At 38.8% G+C, this 16136-nt stretch overlaps 1 protein-coding gene across 1 annotated transcript; it reads left to right on the top strand.

Moving 5' to 3' along the window:
* Positions 1-6405: 6405 nt before the first annotated feature.
* On the top strand, positions 6406-15740 carry LOC145485431 (histamine H2 receptor-like). The gene is made up of 2 exons (XM_081464099.1): positions 6406-6526; positions 14179-15740. Exon 2 carries the CDS (start codon positions 14248-14250, stop codon positions 15310-15312), a length of 1065 nt encoding a protein of 354 aa, XP_081320225.1. The 5' UTR covers positions 6406-6526; positions 14179-14247; the 3' UTR covers positions 15313-15740.
* Positions 15741-16136: the final 396 nt, after the last annotated feature.

Below are 16136 nucleotides of genomic sequence, written 5' to 3'. Positions count from 1 at the left end.
AACAGTGCTTGGGTGAGAGATTCCCGCCACTATCAAAAGAAGAAAAGAAAAATTCATTTACTTTGTCGGTAGACTGTAAATGCAAATTGTCTTTTAAAAATAACTCTTACAGTAATCCGACACGTTTACCTATGGTGGCTGAAGCTTATATAAAGTTTCTAGCTGGGATTTTTGGTCTCCTGAGTTTTAGGCACCAACCTAAGGTGGTTTACGGGAACGGGGCCCTGAACCGATGTTACAGGGACCAACTGAAATATGTTTGCTACAAACTTGGTCATGCAGTCTTGAGTCTGCTTGTACACTACACACAAACCATTGAAATTTTACCGTGATATCGACGACAACACCATTTCTAAAATCTGGGGACATGCACGCACTGATTTACGACATATTAAATTTCTAAACTGAAAACTTTTGAATATTGCATTGCTTGAATTAGACTCAACAATTTCTATTAGAAATCAAAACGGATTTGACCAAATATTTTTACCGAATTAAGAATAGATCTTGTATTATAGTTTTGTGGAATGGAATCGAATGGGAACAACAGTTGATAAATGTTTCCTGTCTCCATAAACGTACTCAACTACTCCTGTATGTAACTGTCACTGATTCGTAACGCTGAATGGCTTCACTTTGAAGCACCTCGCTCTGAGATAGAGCTTAGACATGTTTCTGTACTAAATTTTAAAAATAAAAATTTCAGTCTTGGCAGCTTTTTGTGGTAGATTTTGAAACAGAAAAATAGAGGTTTCCACTGAGCTCAATTTTCGTCAGCAGCTTTGCTAAGCAACATAACTATCTGTATGACGTCATGCTGACGCAAGGAACTATTCGTGGCGTGTTCTAAGTTTTGCCACAAATGTCTAGACTATCACTTGATTCATATTTTTAAATATGGCTTGTTGTTATATTCCTTGTTATCCTGATTTGAAGAAGAAATTGCCGTTTCAGTATTTTTTTTTTCTTATCAACGTTTTTTATCACTGTTTTTTTTTTGTTTTTGTTTTGTACACTAAAGAAGGCCAATTGTAATAGTTAAAGGCGTCCTCAATTCTCTATTTTCCAATTTCCAATAATTCACTCTGTTTGTCCCCCAAATTTTGCATAAACTATTGTTGTGAAATGCTCTTGGGAATATGCAGACCTCCCAAGAGTATTTCACAACAATAGTTTATGCAAAATTTGCCGGGGGGGCAAACAGAGTGATTTATGGGCAAATGGAAAATAGAGAATGAAAAATAAAACTATTTCAATGTGTACTGTGTCTGGCATCTCACACCGTTATCTACTGAGCGGCTCATAACTTTGCTCAGACGATTCCAGTTGAAAGCATAGAGGGGTCCGATCAATTTCTTACTTGTATTTCCTTCTCTGAAAAATAAAAGATAAAAAATAAATCAAAAATGCACTGCAGGATCATTTGCAAGTAGTGGTTTTGAAAATTGTTAAAATTTGGTCAAAAAGTATTTAAGGCAAAGTACAAAGCATAAACAGTTTCCTTCTTCGTTTAAGCGGGAGAATAGTCGCACCATTGTCAGATATTGTAAAGATAACATGATTTCCCGTGTTTTTTTTTTGTAACTCGCGAAATTTTGACAAAAATTAGCGCGCATTAAAAAGCGGTCGAACTTAGTAGCCAAGGCAGAATATGCCATTTTTAAATGGTTTGACAATACTGTTGGCCTGGTTCAAAGCTCTTGCATATGCATGACTGCATGCTTTGCTCAAAGATCAGTCATGGAAATCATGTTAACTTCTGTTATATTTCAGTTTTGTTTACCCCTGGGTTCAACTTGAAACACGAGTAAAAGCTTTCTCTGACCAATATTATGCTTATGACAAATTTTATCAGTCAATTTTAAATTTCTAGAGAGTAGTTTCTTCGAAACACATTTTAGGATAAAAATTAGGGTTAAAAAACGACGGTTCAAGTTTAAAAAAAGGGATTGTTTTTAAAAAAAATTAAATTTGGCCAATTTAATTAATGAGAAATTTCCTCACCGCTCTCATTCTTCCGTGCGTTCTCTTCCAGCCAAAGAGAAGAAAGAACAGACAAATTGAAAATAAGCCTCCCAAACAGACACTCTTTTGAGTTGTTAATTCGCCACAGGGACTACAGAGGTATTTATTCGGACATTGGAATAGACATATTCTCACAAAGAAGGGCGTAGGATCTTGCACTCATAGTCATACTTAAAGAGGATTGTAAAAAAGCATCATTAAACTTGGAAGCTCTGACAGAGGCAAAGTATAGTTTGAATGAAACCTCTGCTATCGAGTTATTTTGAACAAGACGAGGAAAAGCTATCAGCGCCTTTAATGTCCCCCAGAAACAAAAATATAGGCGCCTTGGAATTGTTTTTCTCTCAGTGGAAAACCCTAACGTCGTTTTCATCACATGAGTTTTCAGTGCGAAAACGTATCATTGTAAAGGCATTGTTTCGAAAACGCTTTGTTGTGGACGGGGTCAGAATCTGTTTAGAAAAATAGAACATTTCCTTCAACCTCTTCCTACGGGTCGTCCTGAGGGTCGTCCTGAGGGTTGTCCCGAGGGCCGTACCGAGGGTCTTTCAGTTGTGAATGTGATGGCTGTGGGATCAGCCCAAGAAATAAGTACATGGTAACAGAGTATCTCTTAAATTAGATTAATTTGCACTTGAAACAAAAAAAAGTACCTCTGTTGCTACCTAAGTGTGTTTTGACACCTGCTGGGTAATCAGCCGGATAAATAGACATGTAAATGGTCACAGAAGCTTTAAAGGCTTGGTTACCATGGTTACCAAGACGTCTCTCTTGTTACTGACGATATCGGCTTAAAGAGCCAATAACTAAAATGAGTCAACCAGAAGTATTCTTAAGTATTCACTGCTCAGCTTGGCAGCGTCTTTTCGCACCTCGTTGCGCTTAATCAGTTGAATGAATAGGACTGCACCATCCAAAATATGTTAGGCGACTTTATTATATCTCTTAATTGCCACGCGCACTGCGATTGGTCAATTTAGCGGGCTGTTCGATCTCTACTGTATGGCCTGCTAAACTTTTAAGCTGTTTTTGTTGTCGAAATCTCTCGCGACTAATCGCCAAGTTTCCTCAACGTTCATGGCAAGTGTAAGTGGAGGACTTTCACTTTCTTTAAATTGAGTGTTAAAACACAGCTTCAAAAAACTCAATTGAATTTACTTACAGTCATTCTCCTTGCCATTTAAAGGTAAACAGAGATAAACTTGCGTTGATTAATCGTCTATGGAAGTGTAAAAAGGGCGAAAGAATGACGAGTACCGCTAATTCGTTCACGAAAATAGATCAACTCGACGGATTCCACCCGCTGTGGCGATCTGGATGAGAACATTCCGCCCCGGCGCTCCAGGAACCAATCAGCTTGCAGGATTTGTTGAATTGCGCCCGCTCACGAGGTGAGAAAAAGATAACTTGAAATACCGTGACTGAGCTCCTCTAATATTTTGTACCGAAAGGGATCTTCAGATATATATCGGAAAGATATCTACCAAGACAAAGTTATTTCAATATGAATGAAATTATACACAAGCTTTAGATTATATTGATTATTCTTTTCAAATCATTGTGCTGACGCCACTTTTGAAGTGACCGACGACTATGCATGGCACTCAGCTCCCTATTTTTCGTCAGCTCTTACCCTTTTTTTGCTGATGCTGAATGTTTTACTTTTCAGAGTGTTCGAATGTAAAAATGGACTTCGTGTTCTTAATTTTTTCAGTTTCAATCATAAGGTACTTTCGCAGTGTGTATTCACCTCAGTTCCGTGCAATATCATTTAATATTGTCTGCGTCGGTACATCAATCGCAGGTAATTTAAATTTTTGATGTTACTTAGCCGTAGTCTCTTTCCTGGCCTCGATGTTCTTATCTCCATCAAAATGATAATCTGCAAGGGGACTAACCCATCACCTCAGATATAGAGAAAGAAGAAAAAATAGGAAATAAACGTATCACTAAATCACTATTGGGATAAAAAAGAAAACAAGAAACGAGACTGGGCCTAAACGCCTCAACACTCGGTCGGTCTATCACTTAAGCAAGAAATGTGTTCCACTCAAGTATCTTGCGTAAAACCTGAATTTGTAAGTATTGCTCGCAGGGGTTAAATGTGCGAATTTTGTGGGATGGTCAGAAATGTCTAGTTATTCTCTGCTTGACTTTAACATATTCAGGAATCTGGAGGAATATCTTCCCATTGACAGCTTTATAATGATCATGGTGACTCTGCCTTCCTTTTGATTCTGTTCTATGGAGGGACACTGTGGTTCATTCAAGAGTTTAGTGACGCCTCTCAGACGGACCCTGGTGGGCCATAATAACAACTTTTAACAAAGAGAGCGGCACGTCGTCGCACACCCGAATATTATTAAAAATTTATCATGTATATAAGTGCGCCTTTTAGCAACCGAAATGTCCCTTAATCTAGTTCCAACTGGTCAGTAAGTGCGAAACTATTGTTATTATAAAAACGGCCATCGATGAGTCATTCAATTTTTAAGTGGGTCTTTAAAATAATCTGCATATTACATACAGTTGAATGTTGATCCGTTCAAAAGTCGTTAATTGTCATATCTGTTTCTTCAGGTATATGACTTTAGATCGTTTGTTTCTTTACTTATTTGTTATTACCATTTTTGGTGGAATATTTTTTCCTCGAATGCAAACAAATTCAAAGGATCAGTTATCTTGCACAAGTTGACGTGGGGACCGCAAGACTCAACTGCACAAAATTCAAATGTTGTCCGGCCTTTCTTGAGAAATCCGTGACTTATTTCTCGGTAAGTCCTTCTCATTCAGCACATTTGAAACTCTGTCGTATTTGTATAACGTAGTTTTTTGAAAGTATATATATCAATTTCAGAGCGTCCTGTTTCGAAAGAAATTTCCTGGCCCGGCGTTGAGAATGCCTTATCGAACCCTTTATGTTAAATAGCGCTATCAATGTTTATAAATTAACCCAATGACGGTAAAATAACGCTAACCGAAGTTAACTGTAACACGAAAGGCGAAAGAGAGTACCGCACCGACAGTAAATACACTAGAAGGCGTGAAACAAAACGGTTCTGGAAAGGCGCGGACTGATTACTGAGTTTGACTTTGTCGCACAGAAGAAACAAGTCCGTAGGTTTAATACTAAACGAAAAAAAAGCTAAATTGCGGTTCGAGGTTTTGGCATCAAAAAACCATTTTAAGGTTTTAAGGTTACTATAGCAACAGAATAAAAAATGGCTTTTTTGCGAAGTTTGCTGAAGATTTGACCACCGGAAACCGTTAGTATAGCGGTAAAAAGGCGAACGTGAAAAGTCATTAGGATGGTACCGTGATAATGCTCAGAAATTAGCGTGGGCTTATTTCGTGGTGAAATGTGTGATTTAGACGAGCACATAAATAGATCCTACAAAAGCCAAAACGTACATTTCTGTTGATGGAAAAAAAAACCTTATCCAAGGTGTAATGAGGAGGTTTATCACGTCGGCTGGTCTGGAATAAACCCCAGGGAGGTCTTTATCACGTGATCCCGATAGTGCAACGTTCCTTGCCTGTGAACCCTTTACAAAGGCCAGACTCTGCAGCATCACTTGAACCCAGACATCTCACCATCGCGACCGGCAGTCGAACTGACATCATATCTTTGGGGAGATAAACAGATCTTAACTTCGGTCTTTTTGGCTCAGTATTTTGATTCTTTCATTTCCCGAAAAGCAAATGATATTAGGTTTTGGCTACAAAAGCTCTAATTCAGACATAATAGTTCACCGCTAATAATCGTCATTTTGCGAAAGAAAAATGGACAAAGCGCCGGAAATCTAAACTTAGATTGACTATGACATCTGCCGCAGACTAAAGAGAGATCAGAGCCTAAAAGAAAACACATTTTAAAGACTTTTTGCTTATAATTCTAACAGAGTCTGACGTGAAAAAAAAATCCGAAATTTTTATAAGAAACATCGCAAGTTTGTTTAGGCAGCTGCCGCTTTTAATTCTTCTTTCTATCTTGTTTGAAATATCAATTCTTTTTTCTTATTGTACAGATTATTACTAGCTCCATTCAATCTCAACACAGTCGCCTATGTTCGCTCTTTTTAATAACGAACTTGAGATAGACTGGCTTTAAGTTCATTTAGTTCAGTTACGATATTTGATTTGGTTCACTCGAAGACCTTGTTTAAATCTTGTTTAAACAAAGTTTCATTCTAATATTTCGTTCTGTCATCTTGTTTGTTCAGTGCCTTTGTAGTTCATGACACAATGCATTGCGGTTCTTAAGAAACCAGCTCGTTTTGAATAATTGATGTCAACAATGTAAACTGTGAGTTACACAAGAAATTTCTCATGAGACATTTTAATCATGCGCTCTTGAAGTATCGTAGCTTCAGTCGTCGAGAGTAAGGATCTGCCGAAGGAGCAACCACTTGAACTCGTTTTCAGACAAACACGTATTCAGAACGTTATTCAAAACGGTGAAAAGAACAGCTCTTGCGAAATCAAGAGTTCGAATCTGCAGGTAAGGCTCTTTACCTGTTAAGACTTTCAACATAACCTGAAGTACACTGGTCTATGATAATATTCTTAGTTTACCAGGGGAAAATGTATGTTTTGGCGCGTAAGGGTTACTAACATTCTGTGACAACAAATGCCAGACAATTATAGGCATTATACCTCGGAAGTTTTTTCTTTGGCTTATCCGCAAAGAACATGCAAACCAAACATTTAAATCCGCTGGCATAGGTCTCTGATTAGAACGATAAATCTTGATCATTATAAGACAGAGATTTATTACTTAAATCGAAACTTGAATATTTCGGCTGTTTTGTCATTTACTTGGGAAGATATTCCGTTTCAGGTTCAAAGAGCTGGTTAACTTGCCTTCTTCGCCATTGTTTCGCGAGAGTTCACAGTTAAATCCATCCATTTGTTTTACTTGTGTTCTCAATTAATTATCGCCATTCACAAACCTGAACAACTAGACTCCAATAAAAGCGGTGCCAAACTCAGAAAGCCCTTTCATTGGCTGTTACCGGGCCCCACTAAATATTGAAAAAACCTCTGTCGTTTGTATTTGTGTTTGAAAAGACTTACAATAGAAATTGCATTATCTTTTTAATCCCCGAGTATCACTCACAGAAGCAGGTTGTGGTTTTTGAAAAGACGGTTAACTCTTTCATGATGCACAGAATAAATCAGTATTTCCAAAGGATAGCTTAGTTGGTTTTATTGTCAATCCAGTAGAAAGTGATTTATCTAAAGTCAGATAAGTTAAGCACTGTTTGAATAACCAAGGTATCGGAAGGGTGGTCAAAATACGTGAGTACATCTGCACTAATGGTACACTCTTTTTAGAGACACTTCTTTGTGTTAATTTCGCTACTTTTCAAAGTCCCTTCTTCTCAAAAGGATTCGAACTTTTTCAGACAGAGTTATTGCCTGTTCTGGCTAAATTATAATATCTTTATTCACGTAGTGAAACTAGATGTTAGCGGTAAGGCCCAAGACTGGCCCAGTGAGATTGCAAAAATCACTTTGGAGGGGTGGGAGAAGGTGTTTAAGTTTTCCTGTACTGTATTTTATTTAGTGTTTATCTTACATTCAAATGGTAAACGGGAAAGCATCTAAAATGTGTTGAAAACGATCGATGAAGAGTCGATTCGATAAAAACTTGTTACCAAAAACACACTCCAGACTGTGGTTAACTGCGTTTCATGTGGTTCGATGTGTATTAACTTTGTGGTTTATTTTTTGGCTTTTTGCCATATGAATGGTTAGAAATATCACAATGAAAACTTCAAATTTTGCACTCAGTGATGTTTCCTACTTTTTCCTACTTGTAAATATTAGCGAACACTTGATCCGTGTACATCGTGTGGTTATGCGTTTTGTACACCTTAATTCTATTATTTCGAAAGAAAATTTTGGAAAACCGTGCCATGTGATAACCACATTATCATAGAATAATTTACATTACAGTTACCTCGCTGTTAATGTGTTTTATCGCGTGTATCTTGTTACGTATTGTAAATGATTTTTGGAGGTGTTTTATGCATTTTGCTATTTTCTTGACAAGGTTGAAGGTGGAAAATGCCTGGCAAGAATCGAATAAACATGCTTTAAGAAAATCGCGCGCGAGCAAAGAGAATCCACATTCAATTTTGATATTCAAAAAAATGGAGTAATATTAAATAAATACAGAGAGAGCCTAGTGGAAACACTCGCCTGTGGCTCTGTTTCCACAGCATTTCTCGTTCTCCCAAACTTACAGTCATGTAACTCGATTAGAACACGGAAAATGTTTTTTCAGAAATATCATGATTGTTATTCAGCGTCAGTGTTTCTCCAAATTGTCTTTTGAGATCTTTTTTTGACTTGTTCCTGGCCTGCTAACAGTGTTTTGCGTTGCGCGCGCGAAATCGATACACCTAGCTAAGCTGCGCCACAATTATTCATTGAAACAGGTTTCTTCAGCACAAATATCGAGGAAAAGGCCATGGAAAATCTTACAGCATATAATTAACAATCTTTGCGTTCTCACGAAAGAAAAATGGTTTTCAGTTAGCGGTCAAAGGTTCATATTTTTTGTCTTAAATTGGACTAATTGGTTATGGATCGCGTTGTATTCCAGAGCTCTTAATCCTATGTGATCTCTATGGTTTAAAAATCGTTTTGTTAGAGTATGACTGAATTCGATTTGATGCAGTCACAATTAGCAGCTGAATGCATGGTATTGAAGAGGGCATGATAGTTTATACAAACTAGATGCGTAGAGAAAACTGGATTGATGATCGCGAAATGTTTACAATACCAAGTCTTACATCACAGAAAATAGCGAATCTCAAATTCAGGCTCGACTATGTACTTAAGGTGGCTCCCTATAGTTTTACCATCGCACTCGTGCTGAGGACGAAAGCTCGAAGGAAAACGTCAGTGTTTTTCGATATTTTATGACGTTAAGATGAGTACAAAAAGCAAAACTGACAGTGAATTTTCACGCATTTCCTTCAGTGAAATTCCCTAAAATTTGGCAGACTGGTAGTAAATATTTTAATGTAGTCGGAGTTCGTTTTTCAGGGAAATCTATATGACCAGTTTTTTCGCAGTGGTAAAAGACAAAACTTCCCCAAAATCGACTAAACTGCCTTTACAAATCCTGCTTTAATTTTCGTGTTTAAAATTCGTATCCCGCTGGTGCGATGTACTTTGAAAATTTTGGAAGATTTCACCGAAGGAAATTCAAGAAAATCGTAAATAAAGCATAAAAAAATGTAAAAAACACATTTGTTTGGGCACTTATAATTCAAGACAGGAGCATATGACCTAGCTCTACGTGATATGCTTCTGTTCAAGACTAAAACCCAAAATTTTAACAGAGATGATAGAAAAACACTATTAATCATTGCTTATTACATGTAATAAGTTTGAGAGGACTGAGTGTAAAAGCGAATGCAAAAAACAGCATTCCAAACACTTGCACGCGGAACGGCATAAATGAGTACCCTATGGAGACACCTTAAAGACGTTCACTTCCATTGTTTATGCGCATCCTTTCTGAGCACGTCAAGTTCGTGTCGCAACGTCACGCCGTTAATGTTTTGCTGTTGTTTTTGTTGTTGTTGTTGTTGTCGGTTGTTGTTGTTTTTTTTTTTCACTTTTTCGCAAAAGTTGTTTTTTGCCGTACTGCATAGAAAGTTTAAAAATATATTTACGTGGAAACATTTTGGGAGTCCTTAATGTCCTTGAACGTCCTTAACTTGCGTGAAATAATAAGGACTCATAGTGTATTTGCAGTCAGCCTAACGGCACGTGATACTTTCAGGAACAAGAGCGGGGAAAGAAAATAACTCTCAAGATCGTACACAGAATGTAACACTGAAACATGGCAAGGTCTGACGGATTCATTCAGCTTACATTAGGGAGTTTAAGAAACACACGACGGCAACGGCAACGCTAAACAAAAGGTTTAATGAACGGAAAATGGCTGTGCACGTGCATTACAATTCTTGGTACATTTCTTTGCCGTCCTCTGAAAAACAACAACGTGAAATGACCAAATTCTGCGTTGTCTGGAGAACGTAAACCACGACGGATAATTATTTCAGACTTATCTCTGTGTTCCAGGTTCAGTTTCGTCGTAGTTTTGACATGTACACAAACAAATAAAATGACTTTAGGGTATTGCGAGATTCTTAGTCAAGTCCAGTCAAGTCAAACTTTATTTAGGCAGGGTGGCCCCATCAGCCATTGGCTGGTATCAACAGGCGCCCTGCGTAAGTTATGACTGCTAAATAATACTGGTGAAATCATAGCCGAAAATATAAATTCATTTTTTAATCGACATTGTCCTCGGTATCGCCACCTCGGTTACTTAAACTCCCTGTTGAAGCATGAGCACGCGATGAAGTCAGGTTTCGCGCGTGAGACTGCTGCGGTTTGAACTGTCAATGAATAAGATCAGGCTACGATTGACTGCTGAGAGAATTAAATGAGCCACTTGAAAAACAATTAGTGCCACAGTATGTCTTTTCACTTCGAGACACACCAGTTGGCTAGTGTTCTTTAAGCAATTTTTTAAGATGCCGTTTAAATTGCAAATGTTGGCCATGCTAACCATGGTTGAGTCTCATCATTTCTGATTTCAAAATTTTCTTAAGGATGGACCGGTTTATTTCTGAGGGTAGGGGTGCTGGGAATTGTATTGCAGCCCCAGAGTAGACTGCTACTTGTAATCTTGTAAGATTGGACTCGCAAAATTTCACTTCCGGTTACTTACGTCAGCCTGAGCGCGGAAAATAAAAACAACTCAATAACTTCCAAATTCGCTTACATTTTAGATGTTTTTCTTTGTGTTTCACAAAATGCAAAGTAAAACAAGTACAAACAGAGACAAAATAAGAAAAAGACAGAACAACAAGAGCAATAGAAAGAGAAAAACTAACTCCGTGTGGCTTTGTTTGATCTTACCAAAGTGCACTGGTAGTGTAAATTGCGCACGCGCTGATAGGGTAACTTCCAATATATATCGGGCGTACTTCCGGTTTCTTTAAATGCTAAAGGAAACGCGCTTTTTCATTAAATCGAGCCTTTTTCGACGGATTTCGATCAAAGCCAACGTTGAAAAGATAGCTATGCATTCCTTTTACAAAATCATGCTTTTTTCAGAAAATTACGAATTTTTTAATCTTTTGAAATTCTCTCAAAATCTGACCTTTTAGAAATGAAACAAAATCTATGCATAGCGTAATTAGGATTTAAATTATAATATTAAAGCAATGAAAAAAATCTCGATAAAGTAATTTGCCTGGGAGCCTTTGCGTTTTTCCAGTGTTAGTCACATGACCATGGGCGTGGCCTGATGACGTCATCACTAGTGTTACTAATCATGAAAAAGTTAAAACACATGAAATAACTCTGAACTAACTAAAAATGATGAGGTTATATGAGAATAAATTTTCTTTAACAACGGCTCGAAAAGATCGGTTAATAGGCCCTTAATGCGTTAATTGACTTTCATTTAGTAATTGTTTTGCACTCACTGACACCCTTGAGCGATTTTATTAATGCCGGGACCAGATTGTTTAGATGCAAATCTCTTTATGTCCAATACACAATGAAACGCAGCAGGTTGCGTGCAAAAGAGCAAAGAAGCTGCCACCAGAGAGCGTAATCAACGACGCAAAATGACCATGACATTAGTTTAGCATAAATTTGAAAGAGCACTTAATAGACTTAACTCAGAATTTGACGAGGCAGCAACTGGTGTGGATCTGCCAGATGTTGTGGTGACAGTATACCAGCGCCACCCATCTTGAAAGTATTGTTCAAGGTTTAGTTTCTGGCAAAGAAGTAACTCTTCGCTGACAGACATTTCCAGGCCTAAATCTGTTGATGTTCGCTCTAGACGTTCAGACGTTTTGGAACCCTGCAGGTACACGACATAAGCTGTAGCCATGTTATTTACACTTTTTCACCCATCCTTAGCTTAGTAGCCGTTTACGTTGAGTTCTTAATTTTTAACCAAAGCAAATGCCGGCAGACATTACTTTCTATGTTTTCACTTTTCAAAACTGAAAGAAAGCGTTTGAACTCGGCGATAACTACGTGTTTGTTTTGACCCCGCAGATAAAGATAAATCAAATGTACCTCATTGGAGTTGTGCTTATGGCAAGAATTTGCGAGGACAAGTTAATTTCAGTGCTTAAAGCTCTGAAGACTTGCTAATTGATCAACTGTTTACCCACAATTTGTAAAGATTGCCTGCGTGGATCTTACACGTTTGTAGAAATTTTTAAAACAAACAAATTCTTAAGCAAGTCAAAACCAAATTATCAATACAAACGACGTCACAACGTGGCCGTGGATTAAGTTAATCAATGCTTGTTTCTGTTACATTGGCAACCAAATAGCTTAAAAACTCGGCTTTGTGCGATGAAATGTAGGGGCACGTATGTCTAAACCACGTCATAAACAGGCGAACAAACATTATTTGAACAATGTCTTTTCCTCAATTAAGTAAATACACCCGCTTTGCACCAGTCAATTGCTGAGAGATAACGGTCGCAGACCATTGCAAAAAATTGAGATTGCATTGATGTGAGATGGGAAAAAGAACATTTAACTAACGGGAAGAACGCGCTTGCTTTGTAGATTCATGTTACGTCTGTTAATAGAAGTACTTCTGTAAAGGTTGATAAGCGTCAGCATAAGCCGCTAATGATCTCGTAATGCGTCTGTGTGGCACACAGACGCATTACGAGATTATTAGCGATTAAGATTATCAGATCGGATTATTAGCACCTTTTGGTTCAGTTGTTAGGAAAATATGCTAACAAAAGAGCTACTTAACAGCACGTTGTTTCTGTGTATGTCGCTTATGCAAAGCGCCAGAGCAAAAAAAATGTTGAGCGTTTATAGTGGTCAATGGGCTAAGCTACATCTAGTTAGTTCGCAGGCATGCCACTTAAACTGAAATAAAGAAATATATCAATTGAACGCAATAGCCTTAAACATCCCAGCTGGCGGGAGGCAGACCAGTCGTACAACCATGACCAAGGAGTTGAACTAGGGTCTACTAAAAAAATACTCCAGCGTAATGGTCACAGCGGGACTTCAATCCGCGACCTCCGGATTTCAAGTCCGGCGCCCTAACTACTGACTCCGCGGAAATGCATAAAATCACAGGCGGCCCAGACGTTGAATACGATTAATACGTGACATTATTCTGTTGGCGATTGCGTTACAATTTAGCCGTTTATAAGACAACGTATGAGAATGCTTCGAAAATTACTCTAAATGCAACGTGTAGAAAACAATTTGGATAAAATGGCTTACCTTGTGTTTGCATTGCGTTATTTTGATGTCTCTGAGTTCCTGGAGGTGGTTTAGAGCCATTTAGGCGAGTTTTACTTTCTGGCGGTTTGCTTCCCCTAAAGAGAAACGAAAGGCGGGCGACCCACTGGCCCGACGGCACGCACTCAAAGCTCCGTAAATTCCACTAAAATGGTCTAATCTCGTAAAAATTGCCTCATGGCAGCCCTTGATAACTCTTCTTCCCATTCGCTTTCTCCCAAGGTTCCAAAGTTTATCTTAATAACCCGAGAATCGCTGGTTTTCCAGCCCTTGCTTTCCATGTCTGCTCCGTCTCGATCCGTAACCGATTATCTTGGGCACAGGATTTGAATTTTAGCTTAACGACCGCGCCATCGTGACAAAGTTGCCTCCAACCGTCGAGTGGCACGGGCCATTTTTTGATCATGCAAATTGCACCGTGCCGCAGTGTTAACTGAAATTAGCACCTAAAAGCACTGTTAATTGCAAAAATACAAGAAGTAAACAATGTTCAGCTGAATTTAGCGCCTAAAAGCACTGTTAACTGCAGCGAGAGATGGCAACGAGTAACTGACCAATTCCCCATGCCTCTCGACGGTTGGAGGCGACTTTGTCGCGATGGCGCGGTCGTTAAGCTAGAAATTCAAATCCTGAGAAGCGGCTGGTAATCAAGCTTATTCCGTTTCAAGTGGTATCTTTTAGGGGTCAAATAAAGCTCGAACCACACCCAGATTGGTCTCCTTCAGGCGTTTAATTCAAACTTTTTCGACGAGCATCCCCAACCCTGGGCTTACAACTAGGTTCAATTTCATCCTAATCTTTTGCCCGTTATTTCTTTAGAATTGGGCAAGCGTTGTAGCCATCAAAACAGCACAAGAAAAGAAACGTCGACAACAGAGCTAATTTGAAATGGAAGGACAGAACGGTACTGGGGGTACAAACACAACCCCAGTGGCGACTGCAAAAATGAAAGTGGCCGAGCTTGTTATCATAACAGTGTTGTATTGCTTACTTGTGGTAACAATCATAATCGGAAATGGACTCATTCTGACTTCCTTTGCAATCAACCGGAAGTTGAGGACCGTGACTAACACATTCATTGTCAGCCTCTCCCTGAGTGACACGCTGGTGGGGTTGGTTTCCATTCCTTGTTGGATTTACATCTTTCTGTGTCAGTACATGGAGCGTCCTTATACCAAAGCAGGATATCAGTTCTACATCACATTCGATATCTTTATCGGAAGCGCTTCCATTTTGCAACTGACTTCGATCAGTATCGAACGCTGTCACGCAATCGTCAGGCCGTTACGTCACAGAACACTCCCTATGAGAGTCTTTTACGCCATGATTGCAATACCGTGGATGTACGCGGCCCTCATGGCGAGCTTACAACCCGTGCAATTCGAACGCTGGACCGCGGTTTACACTCTCCTCATGACCACCACGTGCTTTTTCATTCCTTTTTTAATCATTCTCGTTGCCTACGTCACCATTTACTTATTTGCTCGATCAAAACCAACGAGCATGCTTACTCGACACCGCATGCCCAAGAAAGCTTACAAGAACGAAATCAGATTGTCCGCCACTGTTGCCCTGATCACGGTGCTGTTTGTCATAGCTTGGTTGCCTCTGTTCGTGGTCAGTGTCCTGGCAACCTACTACCCGGAGCAACTCCCCTCCCCGCTGGGGATAGACCGTCTCCTGAAGTTTGTCAAGTTCTGTCACTATAGCAACAGTGCACTTAACCCCTTCGTGTATGCCTACAGGAACCGAGACATGATAAACACTTTTCGTTACATTGGTTACAAGCTTCTTTGCAAGGAACATAAGCTTCAGATTCCACTGGTGAGGGCAGGCACTTCACTTGTGAGGTCTCCATCCTACAGGAGTAACTGGCAACGGTCGTCCAGGAATGGAAAGCCTTCGGAAAATAACCGCAAAGCCGAGGACTCTTTTATGATCTCGGATGTGTGAACTTCATCGACAACACAAGCAACAGAACGTTAATCACGATTAGATTGAGATAACCAAAGTTAGTATTTGACCGATTAGTAAAAAGTCGTTTAACTGGAAGCGATAAAGAGACAGTTGTTTATATTCATACTTTTCATACGGACGTAGGTCCACATAAGACTTTTTAGTGGGATGTGCCTCAAATATCATTTAGCTACATAATTGCACTATTGTCAAAATTGGTCCCGTTTCTAGTACTCAATTGGGAGAGGGGAATCAGCAACAATAGTGTACATTTAAGGACATACGGACTATCGCTCATGAGCGTTATTTTGAGAGCGACGTTTCTGCAGTTTGTCCAAGGGTGATTAACATATGATTTCTCCTGACAAAATCAGTAAATTGTCAACCATTTAGGTGATGAGAATATAGGAAGTAAAATACCTACGAGATTTGTCATCAAATTTTTACTAGCATTGAAAGATTGCCTGAAAAACAGGAAGGAGAAATCAGTTTCTATCTTCGAGACAGAAAACAAATGTATCCCGCAATCTTTTAGTAAATAAATATTGCTATGTAATATAATAATGATAATAGTAATAATAATAATAATAATAATAATAGTCTTCTACTATGAAGAATTAAAAAGTAAAAGACACGAAACATAAGGCGCCAGATGACACCGCCATACTCCAGCTAATTGGTTGACAGAGACATCTTTGATATTGGATGTTATGATCAATTAACACCTGTCAAAACAAGGTATTCGCTGGCCAGTATCACGTGATCATATAGCGGGCTCAACTTGAGAGCTCATTGCGGTTGTCTATTGTTTTTTGAAGTTG

This window comes from Orbicella franksi, chromosome 4 (assembly GCF_964199315.1).
Source record: "Orbicella franksi chromosome 4, jaOrbFran1.1, whole genome shotgun sequence".
Taxonomy (NCBI): Eukaryota; Metazoa; Cnidaria; class Anthozoa; order Scleractinia; family Merulinidae; genus Orbicella; species Orbicella franksi.
This window is presented reverse-complemented; position numbering and strand designations above follow the sequence as displayed.